Source organism: Astatotilapia calliptera, chromosome 15, assembly GCF_964374335.1.
Source record: "Astatotilapia calliptera chromosome 15, fAstCal68.1, whole genome shotgun sequence".
Classification (NCBI taxonomy): domain Eukaryota; kingdom Metazoa; phylum Chordata; class Actinopteri; order Cichliformes; family Cichlidae; genus Astatotilapia; species Astatotilapia calliptera.
Window position 1 is genome coordinate 32,891,243 of NC_137436.1, and position 23,590 is coordinate 32,914,832.

The following is a 23,590-nucleotide window of genomic DNA, read 5'->3' on the forward strand; positions in this document are numbered from 1 at the left end:
TCTTTTGTACGAGTAAGCTGGGATAAGTGATAGACAGAGGGAATTTCACAGAAATACCAAACAGAAGGGAGGAAATGAGCTGCCCTGGATCACAGCAGGTAAATGTAAGAAAACAAGATGTATTTAATCTTATATTCTGCCAGCCCTAAAAATAAAAGACTGTACAGATGTTGAGTCAATATTCTGCTTAGATAAACGGAATTTTTTGCTTTCATGCAAGATTGACGACATGTGCAAGACACATTATTACATTTACATGTTTTTAATGAAAACATTCTTTTTTATTTTTATTTTTTATATTGATTGGTACCTTACACTAAGGACAAATACAAAATATATGTTATCTTGGAAGTAAATTTAAATTCTAATCTGTAAAATGGCATAGAAGTATTTTTACTGCTTCAACATTTTTATTTATAATATTAAGTATCGGAAATTTTCAGAAAATAACTGAAATAATAATTTTTCAAACAAACTAAACAACCAAACAACTGTCTTTGTCCTGAGACCTAGTTTAGGACTTGTTCTAGAAACATCTTTACAACAAAGAAATATTCCACACGAAAACAAATTTCTTACTTTTTCTTTGTGTGTTATATCCGAACTAATTATGTCATTTACGGGGGAAAAAATGCTTCATTTTCTGAAGCTAATGCATTACGCTTCCGTACCTTTTTTGGGTTTCGGGGGACAGAATTACAATACGCACACACTTCCTGGTGGAGCTCCCCCTCTCCCCTGCGAAGAATCAAAATACATTCCTAGCAAGCCAGCTACACAAGTTGTCAAAAAGTTATGCTTGTTTGTCAAGTGGATAGACAAAACAGTTTTTATAAAAATGGACGTTATTCCAGGTTTTTTTTTACATGAATAGTAGAAAATATCCCCATGTCCACATAACCGGCACTGGTGACAAGTCATCTACGAAGAGTTGGATTGTTGAAGCTAAGAAAGTCCTGGTAGCTAGCGTTACCAACCGGGCCAGCCAGCTAACGTAAGCTGCTATTTTAACAGGCCTCGAATTGCTTGTCTTTTTTAAGGTTGTGTTGTGACAGTGTCAGACTCTGGTGAGGAATGGTGTAGTCTTATTCTGTCGTCCCAGATCTTTAATTATGCAAAAAGCTAACTTTAAACACTTATTTTCTCCAGTAGTTTTTCGTAGCAGCTGCATAACTGAGCTAGTTATGCTATGCGGTTAGCCTTGACTGCATCAAGGGAACTGACAGTAGGTAGGCAAACGCCGATCCGTTTTTCGGTGCTTGACAGCCGGCCAAAGAATGACAATTTGCCATTTTTGAAGGCTGTAACGTGTTTGTTTTATTGAGTAGCCATGTCTCCTTACGGCATCAGTCATAATTACGCAGTTACGGTAAAAAAAAAAAAAAATACGACTGCGTAATTGCAATTGATGTCTTGAAACCTATCTAAGTATCCTTGTGCTGATTTATTTATTATTTATTAATATTGAGCTTTTTACCTATGTGTTGTTTGCTCGTTTTCATAGTAAGTTACTAGCTGACCTAAGCTAGTAATGTCTCTATCGTTACCACCAGCGGAAATGCTTGAAACACCACCTGGGTATCCCTTTGAAGAAATCAATTATGAGGACATTGAAGTTGAGGAGGTAACTTGGGATTATTTTTGCTGTTTTTCGTGTCACTAGCGCATGACAACAGTTAGTGTCAGCTCGATGAAGCTCTTACCTAGTGAGTGTAACTTTGATGCTAACTACCTGTTCTCAGGTGGTGGGGAGAGGAGCTTTTGGGGTCGTCTGCAAAGCAAAATGGAAAGGAAAAGATGTTGCAATCAAGACTATTGAGAGTGAATCAGAGAGGAAAGCCTTTATTGTTGAGGTATTTTTTCGTTATTGAAATATTCTCAAGATTATTTCAACAGCCTGCCTGTGTGTAACCTTTCCTTTTCATCTCCAGCTCAGACAACTTTCACGTGTGAATCACCCCAACATTGTGAAACTGTATGGCTCTTGCAATAGTCCAGTAAGTTCACTAGGATAACAATGACTATTTGGTCTATTTGGTTGATTTTGAGTTTTTGATGGTGTTCTTTCCACCGCAGGTTTGCCTTGTGATGGAATATGCAGAAGGTGGATCATTATATAATGGTGAGTCAATATGTTTTAATAGAAAACACTATGGTTGTGTTACATGTTACACCATTTATTTTGCTTTGCTAGTAATGAACACTGCTTTAGACAGACACAGCCCTGTTGAGTTGATCCTCCAGTTGTTTGCATGTTCAGCCACTTTTCTGATTCGTTAGAAGTCCATGTTTGCACAGCGACATGCAGCCCTTACATGCACATACCTAAATATTCAGATAAACCTGGGAACTGGTGGGGTATAAAATTGATCAGTAATAAAATAATTTGTGTGCGTACAGTTAAGACAGTTAAATTAACATTTTCAGTAAGAATGAAAATTGAGTATTTGAACCTTCTGCAAATAAATTACATACATATATTTCTTACAGCCTCATTTTCAAATAAGTTAAAAGACTTATCCTATGTATATCTAGGCTTGTTGTTTCTTATGTTTACCATGAGTGCTTTTATAAGCAATTTGTTGTCATGTAGCAGCAGAGTCTGGGATTACTGGATGTCAGATAGGTGCAGGTTTATTTGAATTTTTCCGCCTAATGATGGCCTCCCTTTCTTGCGAAATCTCTTTCCCCCTAACTTTCAAACCATGAAAAGCAAATTCAACACTTCAGAAATGAAATATCATGAAATAAGAGGGGAGCAGCCCTCACCTGGCCCAGCTGGCCAGGTGAGGGCCAGTTTCCTGGCCAGGTGAGGGCTTTTCCTCTGCAAAAGGGGGACAAATTTAAATCTCTGACCTCAACTAAAAGGTCAAGGTCAGAGGTCAAGTTTTTGAAAATCTTGTGAATGTGATAACTCAAGAAGGATGCCATTTTTTTGTTTTAAAAAAATTGAATTAAAGCTGTCTCCACTTCAGTCACAACTGTTTTATATATAATTCATTTTGGGTAGCATTCAGAGACAAAACGTCAAAAACTTGTGTCTTAAACATTATGGAGGGCACTGTTAGTACTAATTTGTATCATGTTCATAAAATATTCTGTGCTCAGTTGTACTTAAAATTTGCCAGAATTGTTATGGGGCAAATTTCGCTGAATTTCAGTGAGTTTGGGGTTTTCCCCTTGTAGCTATCAGGTTTACTTGAATGAGGTTTTGGGACAAAGTAGTTTGCTGTTCTTAGTGGTTTGCTTATAATACATTTTCATAAACTACATTTTTGGACATAGTTTTGTGGGACATTGCGGGCAGTGAAGCAAATATAACAAATGCTGAGAACTATCGAAAAGTCCTGTTGTTCTTGATGATATTGCGTGTGTTTGTGCGCAAATGGAATTCCTGGTCTCTGACTTTGGCTGGCAATTGTTGTGATGATGGAAATATGCTTACACCAATGGCATCATGGTGGACATGATAGTGTAAAAATGACTGTGTGAAGATGAGTTTGAAATTAGTTTTGCGGAATAAATTTGGACAAAATGAAGTGTAAAGTGAGTTTTTCTAACAAGGCTGCAGATAGCTCAGTTTGTGTTGTGATTACATTTCATGGTGAAATATGCTGACACTTTGAAATCCAGTCATAAGATATTGTTGAAACAATGCTTTTGGATGTCTACAAATTTAGAGTTTGAACCTCAACCTCTTTTCCACTGCAAATGAGACTCTAGGCAGTTTAGTCTTACTACAGAGTCAGGTCACATGTATATGGTTGAATGAGAAAATACACATTATTTTATATCAGTTACTCAAAATTAATGTCATTAATATTATAATTTTTTCTTAAAAATATATATGCTGTTAGAGGGTCATTGTGGGTATTTAATGTGCATATATGTTTCTTCGTGTGCTTAGGCCTTGTATCTGTTAGCTGTTCTGGCGAACATTTTTGGTTGACAGAATGTTTATTAAGGGTCACCCTTTATTGATAATCAGTAATGATAATATCCCCAATGAGTTTGAAATTTTATGTTGACAAACACTCATTTTTATTTTTATTTTGATTGGTGAACTAATATACACTCCTGGGATGTCTTGTAATACTCGATTGAATTTCAAATTAACCTAGTAAGTTGTAAGATATTTCTCCAGCATTTTTAAACATGCTGCTGTCATTTAAAAAAAAAAAACATTAATATGAATTATATTTTTAAATATGATTGTATAATAATGATCATTATTTACAGGTATTCTGTTCCTCCTGGTGTCAAAAATACTAAATTATGTCTTGGAAGCTGTTAATGTAACACTCTTCTCCTTGTGAAAATAACACCAGGCTGTTTCAAATTTATAACATAGGTGCATCTGCTGGGACACTGAGGGCTAGTAATAGCTTTTTGTCAGTACTCTTAAAGAAGCTATAGTGAAAATGCACATGGGTGTTTCAGTCCATATGACAGTGTCATAAATACTATAGGGACCCCACACTTTGCCTAGTTGGTTTGAAGGTATGCTGTCTGTGGTCGCTGTTTGAGACTGTGTTTTCTTGTCCACAGTACTGCATGGTGCTGAACCCCTCCCCTATTACACTGCTTCCCATGCTATGAGCTGGTGTTTACAGTGTTCCCAGGGTGTGGCCTATCTCCATGGCATGAAACCAAAGGCTCTCATTCACAGGGACCTCAAACCACCCAAGTATGCACCTTTTCACCTCACACACTCCTTTATGTTTCCAGCAAATTATTTCTTTAAAGTAGTTTGATTCAGTTTGTACTATATTGTGTTCTTGTTAAAATATCTGGTATCTTTTGAGAAACATGTAGAGGCTTTTTTTTTTTTTTTGGCATGACATTGTAAGCCACTTAGTTGAAAGTTACTCAAGATATTAACTAGGGCTGCCACAAACGATTATTTTGATAGTCGACTTGTCACCAATTATTTTTGCGATTAGTCGACTAATCAGATCATGCATCCATTGGACGTAAAACGTACAGCTTATTGCACCAGCACGCATCTGCTCTTGTATAACTAACTCATTAGCTTACAGTTTGAAGTGTTTATGGTATGTGCTAACTAAAAATAAAGACAAGATGATAGTTTATTAAATTTTAATTAAATCTGCAGGTTGTTTCAGTGAAGTTTAAATAAACTCAGCCGCCTGCTCCTTGCTATCTAAAATATAACAAGACACCGGAGTATATTCTCGAGCATCTCACACTTCTGATAATCAGTTGTTTGCTTGACGTTTATTCAGCTGTGTAAAAACTATAACTTTATTTCTCAGCCAAACCGATTTACTCAGGAACAAATAAAATACTAAAAAAGCCAAACAATAACATTTTTAAGTTCTCTAAGTGACTTATATTACATGTTTAACCTGAGTAGTGAAAGACGGCGGTGGGTTTGAAAACGATTTGCCGGGAGTCCGGTGTTCTCACAGGCTCTAATGAGCCTTGAACCCCGGCTAACTATCGAGCTGGTGAGACGTATGTTACCCACTAGCTATCGAGCTAGTGGGTAACGCACATCTCCGAAAACGTCAGAGCGCTTTTGAAAATATGTGGTGTCTTGATAAACTGAGCAGATATTTGAGGTTTACACAGCTACATTCTCACCTGAAAATATGTTAAACTTTATTTTGTGACCCAAAAAGAATAATAAGAGTAATATTAAAACTAACTAGCTGCCGCCATTGTTGACTACTGCGCTGGGCCGCGCTATGAATTCTGGGGCACAGCTTCTTCTTCTTCGGGGTTTAACGGCACCTGGCATCCTTGTACATGCAGTGCTGCCATCTTCTGTTTCAGTCCGTTATTACACTCTTAAATTCTACTACTTATTCCTGCGTCTTTTGTGATCTTACAAAGCTTCAAACGACGCGTCGAGTATTAAATCAGTCGTCGACGATTTTACTAGTTGACTAATCGTGACTAGTTGACTAATCGTGGCAGCCCTAATATTAACAGACATTTATTGCGACCTATCAGGAATGCTGAGGTGTGTGGAAGTGTCACAGTAAGATGTGTGTTGTATTTTGTTTTTCTTATTTTATTATGGCTCTTTTTATTTACCTTTAGGATGCTAATGAAAGTTTGGAATTGTGACATGTTCAGAATATATCATTTTTCTTTCTCTCTCATGATACGAATCCTACTATCAGAGAATTTGATAAAATGCTGTATTTTTCAAAAAAGAAGAAGAAGAAGAAGAAGAAGTGTACTCCAACCCTTAAATAACTAGCCAAAACATTTTGGCCATAAATGAACGACATTTGGATGTGTCTGATACAGGCAAAATGGGAAGGTGTAAAGACATTATTTACTTCGATATACATTTTGTTTTGGGCTTATTCAGATTATATTCTCATTGATTATGGAAAGCCTAGATGGAAAAAAGGGAAATGAAAAGCAGTGGTTGCAATTCAATCTGGCAGCTTCAGGATTCAGGGAATGGCATTACATGCCAGCAATGTAAAATCCTGATCAAAGGAAGTGGTAAATACCATGAAGAAAACCTGTGTTATCAGCATATAGAGTTACTCGCATCTTCTTTATAACAGCTGGATCAGACTAACACACCCTCTATAAATGCCAACTCTTGCAGGGCATCCACACAGGATGGAAATCTCATTATTATGTGAAGACTGTCTTTATTCTTATTGCATGGTCATTTCCTCTGTGGAAACCCTTTAAATGTGTTGCACTAAAAAAAAGAAAACATGTGGAAATACAGAATAGTGGTAGATTTGATGTAATTGTTTACTGCTATATAGGATGCAGTAATTAATGAAATATGTTGTGATATCTGGATTATATTCCATTGTCTCAGAAGGACCAGAGGCAACACTTCCAGCATTAATTAAAAAAAAAAAAAAAGCAAGAAAACTAACCTATTACTAGTAAGTATTCTGTAGGAAGAGAGGACCAGCTTACCTGTTCTGTGTAGATCATTTGGAGAGTTTATAGAATTAATGAAGCCTCTCATAGTCACAAATTGTCACCTATCCAATATTGTACAGGAATTTATTTCCTGCATTATTACTATAGAATTTCCTTTGTCTCAAACAGTCGTAAGAGCCGAGCACTGTCATTCCTCTAGTACTTTTTAAAAAGAAACATTTTAAACCAAACCGGGCTGAAGTTAGTTACAGTTAGTCCTATGTTGTTTAGTTCAAGGCACTTTTTTGCTGCTAACAGGATGTATGTCTTCCTTGTTTCAGTCTACTTCTGGTGGCAGGAGGGACTGTGCTGAAGATTTGTGACTTTGGAACAGCATGTGACATTCAGACACACATGACCAACAACAAAGGAAGTGCAGCATGGATGGCCCCAGAAGTATTTGAAGGCAAATATGAGTAGTATTACAGCTGTTTGAAATGTTTTCCTATTTTTTGACCAAGAAAAACTGAGATGTGTTTTTCTAATTACCTCAGCCTCATCATCTTTGTCATGTTTCATCTAATTGGAGATGGGTCCTGCTATTATTATTATTATGATTATTATTATTATACTATATATTACTTCCACCATACTCTTATTTATTGATAGTAGCTACTGAACCAGTGACAGTGAGATGATGAATGGAGTCATGCTGTACTGGCTTTTCTTCTGTAAACGCAGAATTTTTGTTCTTACACAACCAAGAGCCTAATGTAAGTCTACAATAAGAGACTGATTAGAGGATGTCACAGGGAAAGATGAATTACTCCTAGTCATTGCCTTGTTTTTGGATGCATGTTGCAAGACTCCAGTGCAATTAAACAAGCCGCTTTTGCCCCCTCAGTGAACCCTTCACAACTAATTTGCATCAGTGTGGAATGTTATCAGAAAAACCCAGCGCAGCAAGTTTGAAATAGGTGTATGATGTGCACTTTAATTCTTCAATAACAGGCTCCATAATTAAGCAACACAGGAGCCGTTCCTTGGTGAAAATGGCTCCCTTATTTTCATCCTCCTCCCCACTGAAAGCAAGAGAAAAGCTGCTGCCTCTGCCAGGCACATTCCTCGCTCTCTTGTCAAATGTTCCGCAGAGAATTTCCTTTATCAGTCAGTGATGTCAGACTGAGCCTTTTCCCCCTCTTTGAAAAGGACCTAAGTGTTGCTGTGGGTTTCTTTCTACTCACAGGCAGCAATTACAGCGAGAAGTGTGATGTGTTCAGCTGGGGAATCATTCTTTGGGAGGTGATCACCCGCAGGAAGCCCTTCGATGAAATCGGAGGGCCAGCTTTTCGCATTATGTGGGCTGTGCACAATGGTGAGTCACTCTTCCTGTCTGACTGTGTGGGTCTGTGTGTTTGTTTGTGGTGGGTGATGCAGAGGTCACATCCAGCTGTCGGCCACTAAGAGTGCTCAGGCATGCATGCTAGAAGATTGTCAAAATAAAGATGTTGGCAGAGGGGGTAAAAGACATGTTGACCTTTTCAGCTCTCCTTGCAGTTTATTGCATCCTGGATGCAGCACTACTGACTCAAAAAATGGGAGGCAGTAATATATAATATTTATTTCTCTTGTGTTGTGTGATGCAGATATGTCTTTCCCTGTAACTGCGTGTGACCAGTTATTTCTTTTTATTGTATTCAGGCACAAGACCACCTTTAATCAAGAATTTGCCCAAGCCCATTGAAAGCCTAATGACTCGCTGTTGGTCCAAAGACCCCTCTCAGCGGCCTTCCATGGAAGAGATAGTGAAGATCATGACTCATCTAATGAAGGTATTCTGCCTTGTGTACTTTTAGTAAATTGAAGTAAATGAATCAAAAAACTGCAGTCTCCGGGGGTCTCATCAGTTTGTTAAAATTAGGGATGTACACCTCTAGCTGACAGCAATGTTTAATCATTGCTGTCCTTGCTTGTCGGCACCAGAAAAAGTAGCTGGTCGAATATATTCTAAACATATTAGTTTATAAATGGCAGTTAGCAGTCCAGAGATGTTATGACTAGGGATGGGTATCGTTTAGGTTTTATCCGATACCGGTGGCAAACCGGTACTTTTGAAACGGTGCCGGTGCTTAAAAAATGGAAAACACAAACTTTGTCCAAAAACCTCTCATGTTTATCTGTTTTTTTGTAAAAAGATAACAATGTTAGCCTTTTATGCAGCTATAGGTCATATATGGTATCACTCTTGGCTGGAAGCAGTGCTTAAACAATGGAAAAAACACAAATTTTGTCCAAAAACCTCTCATGTTTAACTGTTTTCCAATTTTTCTTTGGTCATTTTAGCCTTTTTGGCCAGGGTGAAGGGAGTATCTGCCATCAAACAAGAAGACAGCCGCATGTAACTACGACGGTGTTTTCTAGTTTACCTTACATGCATTAATGTACAATTACACACGAACAACATTAAGCTACTCACGCAGAGAAGAACGGCTGCTGCTGCCATCATCATCAGTCATCATTTCTGCTACACTGGCAGGGCTAGGGGCCAGGGCTCTCCTCTTCCGTTTCTTGGGGGATGTTGATAACTCCGGGTCCGATAACAGGCACCACACACGGAGTAGGTACGGTGCATTTCTCGGCTTTAAAAAAAGCGGTATGCGTCGCCAGGTGTTTCATCAGATTCAAGGTGTTACCTCCTTTGCACAATATCATCTTAAAGCACTTGTTGCAGGCTGCTGAGTTTGCATCTTTTGCTGTGAAGTACAGCCAGACTTTTGACTGCTTCACCTTGGGCATTTTTAATCTGTAGCTCTGCTCTAAAAGAACGTACGTACCTGGGCCCACCTACTATCCTTGGAAACATAAAATGATTGGCTAGAATCTGAAGTGTATCAAATCTCAGGGAAAAAAGCACCGAAATAAAGCACCGAAATGTGCGCTGCTTTTCGGTCTGGTTACTACCGTTTATGTCAGAACCGGTGCCATCATGGCACCGGATACCGGTACCCATCCCTAGTTATGACACCACTATCCATCTCTCCCTCTATCTCTCCGGTCAAAGGGGAAGTAAACAGGCGACGAGTATTAAATGGTGAAGTTGTGCAGATTTTTGTGCTTTTTCAAAAAAAAATTGAGCAGCTGTATTTTTGCCGTTCAAAATTAATAATTTCATTAAAACCAAGCAACCAAATTTTGCACCAGGGTGTGGACACTAGCATGAAAGAAAACAGTTTAGTCTGTTTTGCATTTGGGCTGATATATACACCATTTGTGAAAGAATGGGGCACTCTCAGGAGCTCGGTGTATTCCAATATGGTATCGCGATAGGGTTCCGAGTGTGCAACAAAAATGTCCTTGCTACTAAATATTACACAGTCAACTGTTAGTGGTATCATAACAAAGTGGAACCGATTAGGAATAAACCTTGTGGAAATTCTTCCTAAAGGAGTTGAAGCTGTTATAGCTACAGGAGTAGGGCTGCACGATATTAGGAAAACCTGCGATGTGCAATAACTTTGATCAATATTGCGATAATGATATGACTTGCGATAAAATAAATAGCAAAAAAAAAATGAAATGAATACATAATTTCCATAATGGAAAAATACATAATTTCCATTTTACTGCAACAGTTTATTTAAAGAAAGCTGCTGTATGAGCAGTGTATGAGCAGTGTAACAACAAAGTGCACTTTAACATTGAAACATTACCCCCATAAAAAAAAGACATCCTTCCCGGTCTCTATCATTAATTTTAAATAAACATAACTTAAATTATACTGCAAATGATCTCAATGCAGTTGTTCATCATTTTACCACTCACCAAGTAGTTATGATGTAAGTCAAAACTGGAGAGGAAACTTTACTGTAGTGCTTGCGTAGTTTTCAGCTTGGCTTAGTTCAAACATGACGGTCTTGCAGCATGTTTCGTACATTTGTGGAATGGCGACATGGGAAATGTAGTTTCGTGAGGGGATGCGGTATCTCCGGTCCACTTTATGTATTAGACTGGTGAAGCCCTCTCTGCTAACTGTATTTATAGGCATCATGTCTTTAGCCAAAAAATGTGTAATGGCCTCTGTTATTTCTTTATACCGCTTCGACGTTTTCTCATAAGGAGTTCCACTTGAAAAATCTGATACAGAGACTGCTGTTGGATTGCTGTGCTCTTTGTCTTAACATTAGCAACCTTTGTTTGGCTAGCCCTATCTTTCTGGAACTCTTCAAACAGTTCTCTGTGGTTGTATTGAAGATGATGGTGGAGATTAGTCGTGATTCCTCTGGTGGTTGTGTTCAGGAAGTTTTGCAGAGTACCTGTGTTTGGAGAACGTCGTCTTTATCAAATCCAAAGTACCTCCAATTAAGCGAGGTACTATTATTATTATTATTATTTTTTTTATTTTTATTTTTTTTTAAGCCACGAGTTCATAGTCAGTAGCATTCTTGTCATGTGTCTCGCTCTCAGCCATTACAACTCTGACTCGTTGCTGCAGTGTTGTTCACTCCCCACCTCTAATCCATGTGATTGGTTAATGCCGTGAAGGGCTCTATTCGACTGATCAAATGTGTAAAGGGGTTTCTTTTATTGGTAAATTCTTTAAAGCACGTGTGTAAACATTTTAAGGTACCCAATTATCGCCGTTTACGCCGTCTTTTGCGATGGGCCCATCGCACAGGCTGATATCGCGATGACAATAAATTTTCGATTTATTGTGCAGGCCTATACAGGAGGCAGGCCAACATAATTTTAAACGCTATTAATTAAGAATGGGACGTTTATATACGTGTGAACTAAGCCTGGGCAATATGAGGAAAATCTAATGTCACAATATTTTTTTGATTATATCATGATACACAATATATATCACGATATGTTTAAATAACCTCCAAAAAACAAAAATTGTTTTCAACCATACAGTGCCTAAATTTGCACTGGTATGCTCATTCAATATTTATTTTTCTGCTTTGAATACAAGAAATCTGAATGAATTAAAATGTTTTATTTAAACCATTTTTTTTAACCATCAGTTGCACGCAGAGGTTTTTGACCAATGACAATACTGTCACAGCAGGTGGTCAACACTAGACCTTTAAAAAGCAAACAAAAGATCATAACGAAAAAGGACATCGAGTAATAATAAAACAATTGAAATTGTTCTTTTGTGCTTATAATATATAAAAATAGTAAAATTAAAATGTGATGACCCCAAATTACAGAAAAAAAAGTCTAGACGGTGACTGTAAAAACGATTGACAAAGAATCAGGTATCACAGCTGTTTTATTTAACATTTTCTTTGGTGTGTGGGAAGATGTTGACATGCAGAGTTTAAAACATTCTTCATTTTGCAGTGGATGACTTTTCGGCTGTTGGAATACATTTGTGCTACTGCTTCCCGTTTGCGGCAATAGTTTTACGGCACATTTTAACCATTTAACACCATTTTAACAGTCTTACATTGATACCAAACGTGTATACTAAGAGGTTTGAGGGGTAGCACTGGTGGCCAACAGTATTTTTGAACATTGATGTAATTATGCAAATTATAGATAGTCTTGTGTCTTATTTTATAACACTTCTAAAATACATCATTCATATGTTTGAAAAACCATTATACTATTCTAAACAAACCACATCTTTATTCATATACAGTGGGGCAAAAAAAAGTATTTAGTCAGCCACCGATTGTGCAAGTTCCCCCACTTAAAATGATGACAGAGGTCAGTAATTTGCACCAGAGGTACACTTCAACTGTGAGAGACAGAATGTGAAAAAAAAAATCCATGAATTCACATGGTAGGATTTGTAAAGAATTTATTCGTAAATCAGGGTGGAAAATAAGTATTTGGTCACCTCAAACAAGGAAAATCTCTGGCTCTCACAGACCTGTAACGTCTTCTGTAAGAAGCTTTTCTGTCCCCCACTCGTTACCTGTATGAATGGCACCTGTTTGAACTCATCATCTGTATAAAAGACACCTGTCCACAGCCTCAAACAGTCAGACTCCAAACTCCGCCATGGCCAAGACCAAAGAGCTTTCGAAGGACACCAGGAAAAGTATTGTAGACCTGCACCAGACTGGGAAGAGTGAATCTACAATAGGCAAGCAGCTTGGTGTGAAAAAATCAACTGTGGGAGCAATCATCAGAAAATGGAAGACATACAAGACCACTGATCATCTCCCTCGATCTGGGGCTCCACGCAAGATCTCATCCCGTGGGGTCAAAATGATCATGAGAACGGTGAGCAAAGATCCCAGAACCACACGGGGGGACCTGGTGAATGACCTGCAGAGAGCTGGGACCAAAGTAACAAAGGTCACCATCAGTAACACACTACAACGGCAGGGAATCAAATCCCGCAGTGCCAGACGTGTTCTGCTGCTGAAGCCAGTGCATGTCCAGGCCCGTCTGAAGTTTGCCAGAGAGCACATGGATGATACAGCAGAGGATTGGGAGAATGTCATGTGGTCAGATGAAACCAAAGTAGAACTTTTTGGTATAAACTCAACTCGTCGTGTTTGGAGGAAGAAGAATACTGAGTTGCATCCCAAGAACACCATACCTACTGTGAAGCATGGGGGTGGAAACATCATGCTATGGGGCTGTTTTTCTGCCAAGGGGACAGGACGACTGATCCGTGTTAAGGACAGAATGAATGGGGCCATGTATCGTGAGATTTTGAGCCAAAACCTCCTTCCATCAGTGAGAACTTTGAAGATGAAACGAGGCTGGGTCTTCCAACATGACAATGATCCAAAACACACCGCCCGGGCAACAAAGGAGTGGCTCCGTAAGAAGCATTTGAAAGTCCTGGAGTGGCCTAGCCAGTCTCCAGACCTCAACCCCATAGAAAATCTGTGGCGGGAGTTGAAAGTCCGTGTTGCTCGGCGACAGCCCCAAGACATCACTGCTCTCGAGAAGATCTGCATGGAGGAATGGTCCAAAATACCAGCTACTGTGTGTGCAAACCTGGTAAAGACCTATAGTAAACGTTTGACCTCTGTTATTGCCAACAAAGGTTATGTTACAAAGTATTGAGTTGTATTTTTGTTATTGACCAAATACTTATTTTCCACCCTGATTTACGAATAAATTCTTTACAAATCCTACCATGTGGATTCATGGATTTTTTTTTTTTTTTTTCACATTCTGTCTCTCACAGTTGCAGTGTACCTCTGGTGCAAATTACTGACCTCTGTCATCATTTTAGGTGGGGGAACTTGCACAATCGGTGGCTGACTAAATACTTTTTTGCCCCACTGTATACTGTGCTATATAGTGTCAGAACTATAGTAAACGAAGGTCACTTAGCAGTTGACCAACCCTATCTCTTTTCTGCAAGGTAAATATGGCTTTGTGTCAGTGATCTCTGGTAGATTCATTCTTGGTGTTCTCTTAGTGTTTGAGGTTGTAACATTAAGCCAAATATAGCTTAAACTTTCCATATATTATTTATTATATATATTACATATATATACATAATACATATATTATGTCTCAAAATATCACCAAGTCCTACTCTCCTGAATTAATTATACTAATAGGATTTTTTTCATTCATAGTAAGCCTGAGTTGAGAACTCCCAACATTATGTGTTGTTTTCATTCTTTTTGCAGTACTTCCCAGGGTCTGATGAACCCCTTCAGTATCCATACCAGTATTCAGATGAGGGACAGAGCAACTCTGCAACTAGTACAGGTACATCTCATGTTAAGGTCGTGTGAAGATGACGCTCTAGATTATGTTTAAATAATTATAGTTCCTCTTACTGCTGCTAATCGCTTTTCTTTACAGAAAAACTATTATGTGCGTCGTTAACTTACTTCTTCTACCACATAGGATTTTTTTCCTTTGTTAATTCAAACTGTTTTCTCTGCCTGCACAAATACCATGGATGTTTACAAAGGTGTACCATGAGCAGCATGTTGTTGACCAGCACAGCAACTCCAGTGTATCCTGGTATCTATACAGTTGCCCAGTACTGAGCTCAAGGTCACATGTGTTTTAGAAGTTCTCCGAATAATATACCTTCAAAAGAAAGCAGCCTTGGCTTAAGTTTGTGGGCAAATGATTGCAGTAAAATTCAGGCCAGTACACATAACATTAGCAGCTGGATTAACATTAACATGAAGCAGTAAGATAGATGTTCCTAAGTACATAAGTACTGGAGTACACCAAAACATCCTCAAAAGCCAGACATCATTCCGCGATCCAAGAAAATTCAGGAACAAATGACAAACTAAATAAAGCCATATCTAATTCAATTCAATTCAACTCAAATTCTTTGTTGTCCCAAAAGGGAAATTAGTTTAGCAACAGGATAAAAGTAAACGCAACAATAATATAAAATTACAATAATAGTAATAGAAAAGCTCTGGGACTCCAGAAAGCCACAGTGAAAGCCATTATCCACAAATGGGGAAAACATGTAAGAGTGGTGAACCCTCCCAGGAGTGGCCACATGACCAAAATTACCCCAAAAGTGCAGTGACGACTCATCCAAGAGGTCCCAAAAGACCCCAGAAGGACATCAGAAGAACTGTATGCCTCAGTTAAGGCCGGTATTCATGACTCCACCAGAAGAAAGAGACGACAAAAGGAACATAAAGGCTCTTCTCAGTTTTGCTGGAGAACATCTTGATGATCCCCAAGACTTTTGGACAAAAGTGTGTGTCCCCTTGCATCTTGCATTACTATAACACAGCATTTCAGAAAAGGAACATCATACCAACAGTAAAATATGGTGGTAGTAGTATGATGGTGTGGAGCTGTTTTGTTGACTTGCTATAGTAAATGGAACCATGAATTCTGTTGTCTACCAAATCATCCTTGAAGGAGAATGTCCAGCCATCAAGCCGAAGTTCACTTGGGTTCTGCAGCAGGACAATGATCCGAAACACACCAGCAAGTCCACCTCTGAATGATATAAGAAAAACCAAATGAAGACTTTGGAGTGGCCTAGTCAAAGCTTTGAACTGAATTTGATTGCCATTCTGTGGTATGACCTAAAAAGCCGGTTCATGCTCAAACTCTCCAGTGAGGCTGAATTACAACAATTCTACAAAGATGAGTGGGCCAAGATTTCTCCACAGCGCTGTAAAAGACTCATTGCCAGTCATCACAAATGCTTCAGTGCAGTTGAGGGTGCAGTGACAGTAACACTGAACAGAGTACACAGAAGTGTGGCATTTTTGTGAATTTATAGGACCAGCACTGAATCAGTGTGGCATACAGTCAGGTCCATAAATATTGGGACATCGACACAATTCCAACAAATGAAACAAACAAGATGTGCTTTAACTGCAGACTGTCAGCTTTTATTAGAGGGTTATTACATCAAAATCGGGTGTAGGAATTAAAACAGTTTGCATATGTGCCTCCCACTTGTTAAGGGACCAAAAGCAATGGGACAATTGGCTTCTTGGCTGTTCCATGGCCAGGTGTGTGATATCCCCTCATCCCAATTGCAATGAGCAGATAAAAGGTCCAGAGTTCATTTCAAGTGTGCTATTTGCATTTGGAATCTGTTGCTGTCAACTGCCAAGATGAGATCCAAAGAGCTGTCACTATCAGTGAAGCAAGCCATCATTAGGCTGAAAAAACAAAACAAACCCATCAGAAAGATGGCAAAAACATTAGGCGTGGTCAAAACAACTGTTTGAAACATTCTCATGAAGAAGGAATGCACCGGTGAGCTCAGCAACACCGAAAGACCCAGAAGACCACAGAAAACAACTGTGGTGGATGACCGAAGAATCCTTACCCTGGTGAAGAAAACACCCTTCTCAACAGTTGGCCAGATAAAAAACACACTCCAGGAGGTAGGTGTATGTATGTCAAAGTCAGCAATCAAGAGAAGACTCCACCAGTGTGAATACAGAGGGTTCACCACAAGATGTAAACCATTGGTGAGCCCCAAAAACAGGAAGGCCAGATTAGAGTTTGCCAAACGACATCTAAAAAAAACCTTCACAGTTCTGGAACAACATCCTATGGACAGGTGAGACCAAGATCAACTTGTACCAGAGTGATGGGAAGAGAAGAGTATGGAGAAGGAAAGGAACTGCTCATGATCCTAAGCATACCACCTCATCAGTAAAGTATGTTGGTGGAACTGTCATGGCGTGGGCATGTATGGCTGCCAGTGGAACTGGTTCTCTTGTATTCATTGATGATGTGACTGCTGAGAAAAGCAGCACGATGAATTCTGAAGTGTTTCGGGCAATAATATCTGCTCATATTCAGCCAAATGCTTCAGAACTCATTGGACGGCGCTTCACAGTGCAGATGGACATTGACCCAAAGCATACTGCAAAAGCAACCAAAGAGTTTTTGAATGGAAAGAAGTGGACTGTTTTGCAATGGCCAAGTCAATCACCTGAACTGAATCAGATTGAGCATGCATTTCACTTGCTGGAGACAAGACTGAGGGGAAAATGCCCCAAGAACAAGCAGTAACTGAAGACGGTTGCAGTAGAGGCCTGGCAGAGCATCACCAGGGATGAAACCCAGCGTCTGGTAATGTCTGTGTTCCAGACTTCCGGCTGTGATTAACTGCAAAGGATTTGCAACCAAGAATTAAAAAGTGAAAGTTTGATTTGTGGTTCTTATTCTGTCCCATTACTTTTGGTCCCTTAACAAGTGGGAGGCACATATGCAAACTGTTGTTATTCCTACACCATTCACCTGATTTGGATGTAAATACCCTCTAATAAAATCTGACAGTCTGCAGTTAAAGCACATCTTGTTCATTTCATTTGGAAACCATTGTGGTGGTGTATAGAGCCAAAAATGTTAGAATTGTGTCGATGTCCCAATATTTATGGTCCTGACTGTAAGTACACGTGAGCCTCCCACCTCTCCCAGGAGCCACAGATGCTCTGCCCCCACCCAACTCCTCCATAGAGATGGCCGTGGCAAGACGATTCAAATACAGCCTCAACTCAAATGAGACAACCACCTAAGTTTAAGCATATAACTAAGCAGAGGAAAATGCATTGTAGTAATATTTTCAGTCTATTTCAGATTTCTATATTTGTCTGTTAGTTCTTTATTTTCATTATTTGATTTTTTTTCAGTGTTTTGAAAACTCAAAGACAACAAAAATCCACAAAGTTAATGTAAAGATGCAATACCGGTGAAAGTGTATATTTAAAAAAATATTGAAACTGTCTCTGTGCCAGTATAAATTTGAGCAGATAGCCCTTGTGCCAAAAATTTACTGCAGTCTTGTTCTCGATCGCTCCTTTCCTGCCTGCCTGCTTTGCTGTCCTGATATTAAAACTGATAAATAAATTTAACTTCTGTCCTGTCCTGTCCTGTGTCTATTGAAATGACAGGTTCATATGTAGACTACACTGGTAACAGCACAAGCTACAGAAGTGATGCGAACATGGAGCACAGTGATTCTCAAGGGAGCAATGACACTATTAAGATTACGCCTCAGTTTGCACCTCATTTCAAGCCAAAGGTAAGACCATATTAAAAAGGGACGTTTTTACTGTACATGTAATGATTTATCTTTTTTTTTTTGTCTTCTGTTGACAACTCTGCTGGTTTCTGTGTTGTGGTGTTTTTTTTAACATAGTTTTTACATAGTTTGGATTCATCATAATGCATATGTCAATGAACAATGAAACAAACATAAAGGTCCTTAAAGGACAATTTTTTATATTAGCTGTTATATTGACTGGTAAAAAAATGTATATCCCAGGTTTGCAGAACACTGAAAACCCAGAGTCAGCCATGAAGTTGCACTGATAAGCACTTAATCCTCATTTGTAATACAGTCTTCTGTGGTTCAGTAAAAGTTTCGTGTTTGTCTTTCAGGGAGACACATTAAGGAATGTGTCTCTTTCCAGAGGGGGCAGCGTTGAGAGTCTGTCAGCACGAACACAGTGCCTGTCTTCTTCTGACAGCAAAAGAATGAGTGCTGACCTGTCAGAGTTGGAGCCCAAGATGCAGTTTGCACCTGCAGGTAATGCCAGACAAAACTTGGCACAAATCAATACATCAAATACATTTAAGAAAAGAAAAAAAAGACCAGCTTAACAAAGCATATTGGCCTGATCATGCCATTACTTCAAATTTAAAAAAAAAAAAAGGGGGGGGAGTGCATGCAGTATTAATATTGAGGCAGTCTTTGCTGGTCCAGTCTGGAAGCTTCTTTTTGGCACCTAGGTCGCCCTTTTATGTGATTTCATCACTTTGAATTGAAGATTGATTCCTCATTAAAAGTGTCAATATGTCTCTGAAGATAGGGCCTCTCGAAACCAGCTGTCGCTAATCTCCTTTCAGCAGATGTACTCGTGCTGTCATAGAGAAACTAAATCAAGAACTCCTCTGGTGTAGTTTCGATTTCAATGTGAATGTCTGTCAGTTTTCTTTCTTGTTTGTTTGTTTGTTTGTTTGTTTTAAATGTTGTTCACAATTAAATATAGCTTCAGTGGTTGGGGTTTCTAACATTTAATTATTGAAAACTCTGTTCTCAGATCACCTTGTTGAACTTTTCCAAAAAGCAAAATGCCTGCTCTTGTCTGTGCTGAGGAAGGTAGTGCATTCTCTGCTGACTGTCTATGCAGTACTGATTCACAGCTCCTGGAATGAATGGTGCATGTTTCCTCTGCATGCACAGCTATGTTCTGCATGTGTATGACCCACATTTGCAGTCCAGCTGTGGGCATGCTTGTCCTGTATGCAGCTATATGTGTATATGTGTTTTTGCAGCAAACCCCCCGTATAAGCGAGGCCACCGTAAAACTGCATCATTCGGAACCATACTGGATGTCCCCAAGATCGTCGTTACAGGTATCACTGGACTACTGGTCTTTCCGGTGACACGGTGGAACTGGCTTGAATGAGCCTGTGGGTTACTGTCATCAGACATGGCTTTTTGTTGTGTGTCACTCCATATGATCCCCTCAAGAATGCAGATAATGTTCATAACATTTAAATTTTTTTCGAATTTGCCCTCTGATTTAAAAACACAAACCAAAAATTTAAAATTTAAAAAAACAACAACACAGAAGTCCTTGAAGCTGATTTTGGAGTTACATACATCATAGCTGTGTCATGTCCTGTTTTCTGTTTTTTCTTTGTTTGTTTTTCGTAAAATATTGAAGTTTTCTCATCTGTTATCAACACATTTGTTGGAGCTGTGTGCATATTTGTCCACTAAAAGCAAGTGGTTGTTAATCAGTACGTTATAGTCAGTATTTTGACATAGATGAGATAACTTTCCTAAGTCCTGGCCCTCTCCTGTCTCTTATATCCCTGGCTTGGCTGCAGCAAATCACGGGTAGCAGTAGTAAATTAGTGCATTTGAGCTTGTCCTTGACTTTCATGCTTAGAGGACATTGAGAAAGCATGGCTATTTTTTTTTTCCCCATTTCTCACTCACTTTCCATCCATCCACATCCACTTTGAAAAAAGTCATTTTGATTAATTTCCCTCACAGTGAGGGTCAGAGCTATTATTATAAGTTGAGATATGGATCAAAGGGAATGGGGACAACTCTGCCTGTCAGAAATACTTCTATTTTGAAGATATATGAGAGACATTGAGTAAGTGTTTCATTTAATCAAGTGGTGCAGGGAGTCTGCATGGAATTGTTATAGATGGTAAGGCACGCACCTTTGGATCTGCAAACCTGTACAAGGAAAAAAAATAACCAATTTATGTAATGAGTGTCAGTAAAATGTGGTCTGATCTTCATCGAGTCACTTTTCCATGATCCCTCCAGATCACCGCTGACTCACCACCAAACCAATCACGTTGGTGGTGAGTGAGCGACCCGACCGTGGGGTGTGCTTTGATCTGTGAAACGTTACATGTGTAACACTGTCTATGTGACTACATTTAAGAAGTGTTTAAAATATTTGAAAAATGTTTAGTGTCATCTTGTCAGTACAGAACATGACATCATCAGGTTGGTTGTTTGCAGTCAATAGGTTTATATTAGTGTATGTTATCTAACTAGTAATAGAACCAATAACTCTAAAACTAAAAATTTGTCTTAATAGGATCACTTTTCATGGATGTAAATTAGAAATTTGGGGAATGTCCTGACTATAGAAGAATCCCTTTTCCAAGTGGGTGGTGTTAAAGTTGATATCGCTTATTTTATTTATTTGTTTGTTTGTTTGTTTGTTTTAGGCGTCAGTTAATTGTGAATCACACAGGCCTAGAGATCAGTCAAATCCACCAAAATAAGTCTGCACTGGTCGTGACTTGCGACCAGTTGCAAATGGTTGCTGTGAGACTCATTGCTATAGAGCCATCCACGGAGACCTAAAGACTTCATTGACCACTGACCCCCGTGACCTGTTTGGCAGGCGATTGCTGGATGTTGCGGCCAGTCTTTCATGTGATATTAGTTGCAAAGATGTATACAGTGCTACACCAAAAGCTTCCTGGGGATTTCTTTGGTAACTAGCAGGTCGCCAACAGTTTGCATAGAAGATGCTGACCAGTCTGCAAACTACTTGCCAAGCAGTTGTGCGTTTTTAAAATGTGTTGGTTGCAACATGTCATTGCTGGTTGGTGAAAAGTTTATGCAAAATGTCACATTTTTAATCGTTAATTGCATTGTTTGCCATAACTTTGATTACAAGTATTGCTTTTTTCAATCCATTATGAATGTATTATTATTTAGAGGCCCTGTCACACTGTCCTAGAGATTAGATAACAAACACCAGCAACCGCAATTTTAACAGGAGGACATTTTATCTTAGACTGTCCCAGTTCCCATTTAACATTGCCATTTCAGAGATTGTGACCATTTATAATACAGATTAATGGTATGTTGGTAAAATGTCAAAAGTCTGATGTCTTGAATAATATTTAGCATTTTTGGGAGTCCTAAAAAGTTTAATTCCATTCAAAGCTTAGTTGATTTTGGTGTGAAGCCCAGAGGGACCTGCCTGCTAATAAAATATCATTTTAGGTTAGTACCTGTGGCTAATTGTCATGTTGTTGCTCCAACTGTCAACTCTTAGCTTCAGAGTGACTGTTATTCCTAAAGACAGATATGTAAATTATTAGTGCTATTATGAGGAGTGGTAGTAGTATTACTCCATGTACTATTGGTTGCACTCGTGTTTTGGTGCTAGTTTGTGACTCTGTGTAACATATAGGGATGGATATCGTTTAGGTTTTATCCGATACCAGTACTAAACCGGTACTTTTGAAACGGTGCCGGTGCTTAAACGGTGCTCGAATCGGTGATTAAAGAATGGAGAACACAAAATTGGTCCAAAAACCTCTCATGTTTAGCTGTTTTTATGTAAAAAGATAACAATGTTAGCCTTTTATGCAGCTATGGGGGATTTATGGTATCACTCTTGGCTGGAAGCAGTGCTTAAACAATGAAAAAAACAAAACACAAACTTTGTCCAAAAACCTCTCATGTTTAGCTGTTTTCCACTTTTTCTTTGGTCATTTTAGCCTTTTTGGCCAGGGTGAAGGGAGTATCTGCCATCAAACAAGAAGACAGCCACATGTAACTACGATGGTGTTTGCTAGTTCACCTTACAGGCATTAATGTAATAACGTGGTTAGCCTACTCAACGTAAATTACACACGAACAACATTAAGCTACTCACACAGAGAAGAACGGCTGCTGCTGCCATCATCCGTCATCATTTCTGCTACACTGGCAGGGCTAGGGGCCAGGACTCTCCTCTTTGGGTTTTTGTGGGATGTTGCTAACTCCGGGTCTGATAACAGGCACCACACCCACAGTAGATGTGCTCGGTGTGAGGTCTCGCAGTAAGCTATCAAATACGCCGCATTTTTCGGCTTTTAACAAAATGCTGTACGTCGCCAGGTGTTTCATCAGATTCGAGGTGTTGCCTCCTTTGCACAATATCATCTTAAAGCACTTGTTGCAGGCTGCTGAGTTTGCATCTTTTGCTGTGAAGTACAGCCAGACTTTTGACTGCTTCACCTTGGGCATTTTTAATCTGTAGCACTGCTCTAAAAGAACGTACGTACCTGGGCCCGCCTACTACGCTTGCAAAGGTAAAATGATTGGCTAGAATCCAAAGTGTATGACATCTCAGGAAAAAAAAAAGCACCGAAATGTGCGCTGCTTTTCAGTCTATGGCACCAGTTCTGACATAATACCGGTACCCATCCCTAGTAACATGTGTGGAGAAAACACTGGAATTCTGTCAGAACTTGAAATTGCATGCAACTGAAGAGTCTTGTAGTTCCTGCAAGGTGATCGAGCTGATGTTCTGATTGCACCTAATGTCATCCTGACATAGTGTTAACCTGACCAGCAGATGAATTGCTGATTACTAGAATGAGTACTGTGACATTTTGTGTTTTTGTCTGAGCCGCCCCCAACAACCTTTTTTGTATTTTTGTCTGGAGTGGTGGTTTGTGTGTATGCTGTGTTCTCTGTCAATGGCGGTTACTTATAGCCCCGCTGTTTTTGTTCTCTTCTACCCATCCCTGAGTCTGATTCTGCTGCAGGTGTCTTTATGTTAAAACAGAGTTTTTCCTTCGCACTGTTGCCAAGTGCTTGCTAGGGGGATTGTTACAGGGAGTTGGGTGATTGTTTGGGTTTCTTTCTAATATTGTTGGGTCTTTACATTTCAATATTGTGAACCTTGAACAAGTGGCACAACATAAATAGAATTGAATGGATTGGTTATGTTCCCACCACACCACAACTTATGATGGTTAAGTAAGTGCAACTGTTACAGTATGGGTC

General features: G+C 39.1%; 1 protein-coding gene across 6 annotated transcripts in view; it reads left to right on the forward strand.

Moving 5' to 3' along the window:
• Positions 1-700: 700 nt before the first annotated feature.
• Positions 701-23,590, forward strand: part of map3k7 (mitogen-activated protein kinase kinase kinase 7) — a 28,337-nt gene continuing 5,447 nt past the window's right edge. Inside the window, exons 1-13 of one of the 6 annotated variants that reach the window (XM_026194558.2) lie at positions 701-994; positions 1,554-1,624; positions 1,743-1,853; positions 1,932-1,997; positions 2,077-2,122; positions 4,549-4,687; positions 7,212-7,336; positions 8,117-8,245; positions 8,572-8,702; positions 14,487-14,568; positions 18,210-18,340; positions 18,700-18,847; positions 19,597-19,677. In XM_026194558.2, coding sequence (XP_026050343.1) covers positions 1,559-1,624; positions 1,743-1,853; positions 1,932-1,997; positions 2,077-2,122; positions 4,549-4,687; positions 7,212-7,336; positions 8,117-8,245; positions 8,572-8,702; positions 14,487-14,568; positions 18,210-18,340; positions 18,700-18,847; positions 19,597-19,677 — 1,255 coding nt within the window. In that variant the 5' untranslated portion in view covers positions 701-994; positions 1,554-1,558. Of the gene's footprint in view, positions 995-1,053; positions 1,230-1,504; positions 1,625-1,742; positions 1,854-1,931; positions 1,998-2,076; positions 2,123-4,548; positions 4,688-7,211; positions 7,337-8,116; positions 8,246-8,571; positions 8,703-14,486; positions 14,569-18,209; positions 18,341-18,699; positions 18,848-19,596; positions 19,678-23,590 lie in introns of those variants that run through there. The other 5 variants (XM_026194555.2, XM_026194554.2, XM_026194557.2 and 2 more) reach the window with 5 other exon arrangements.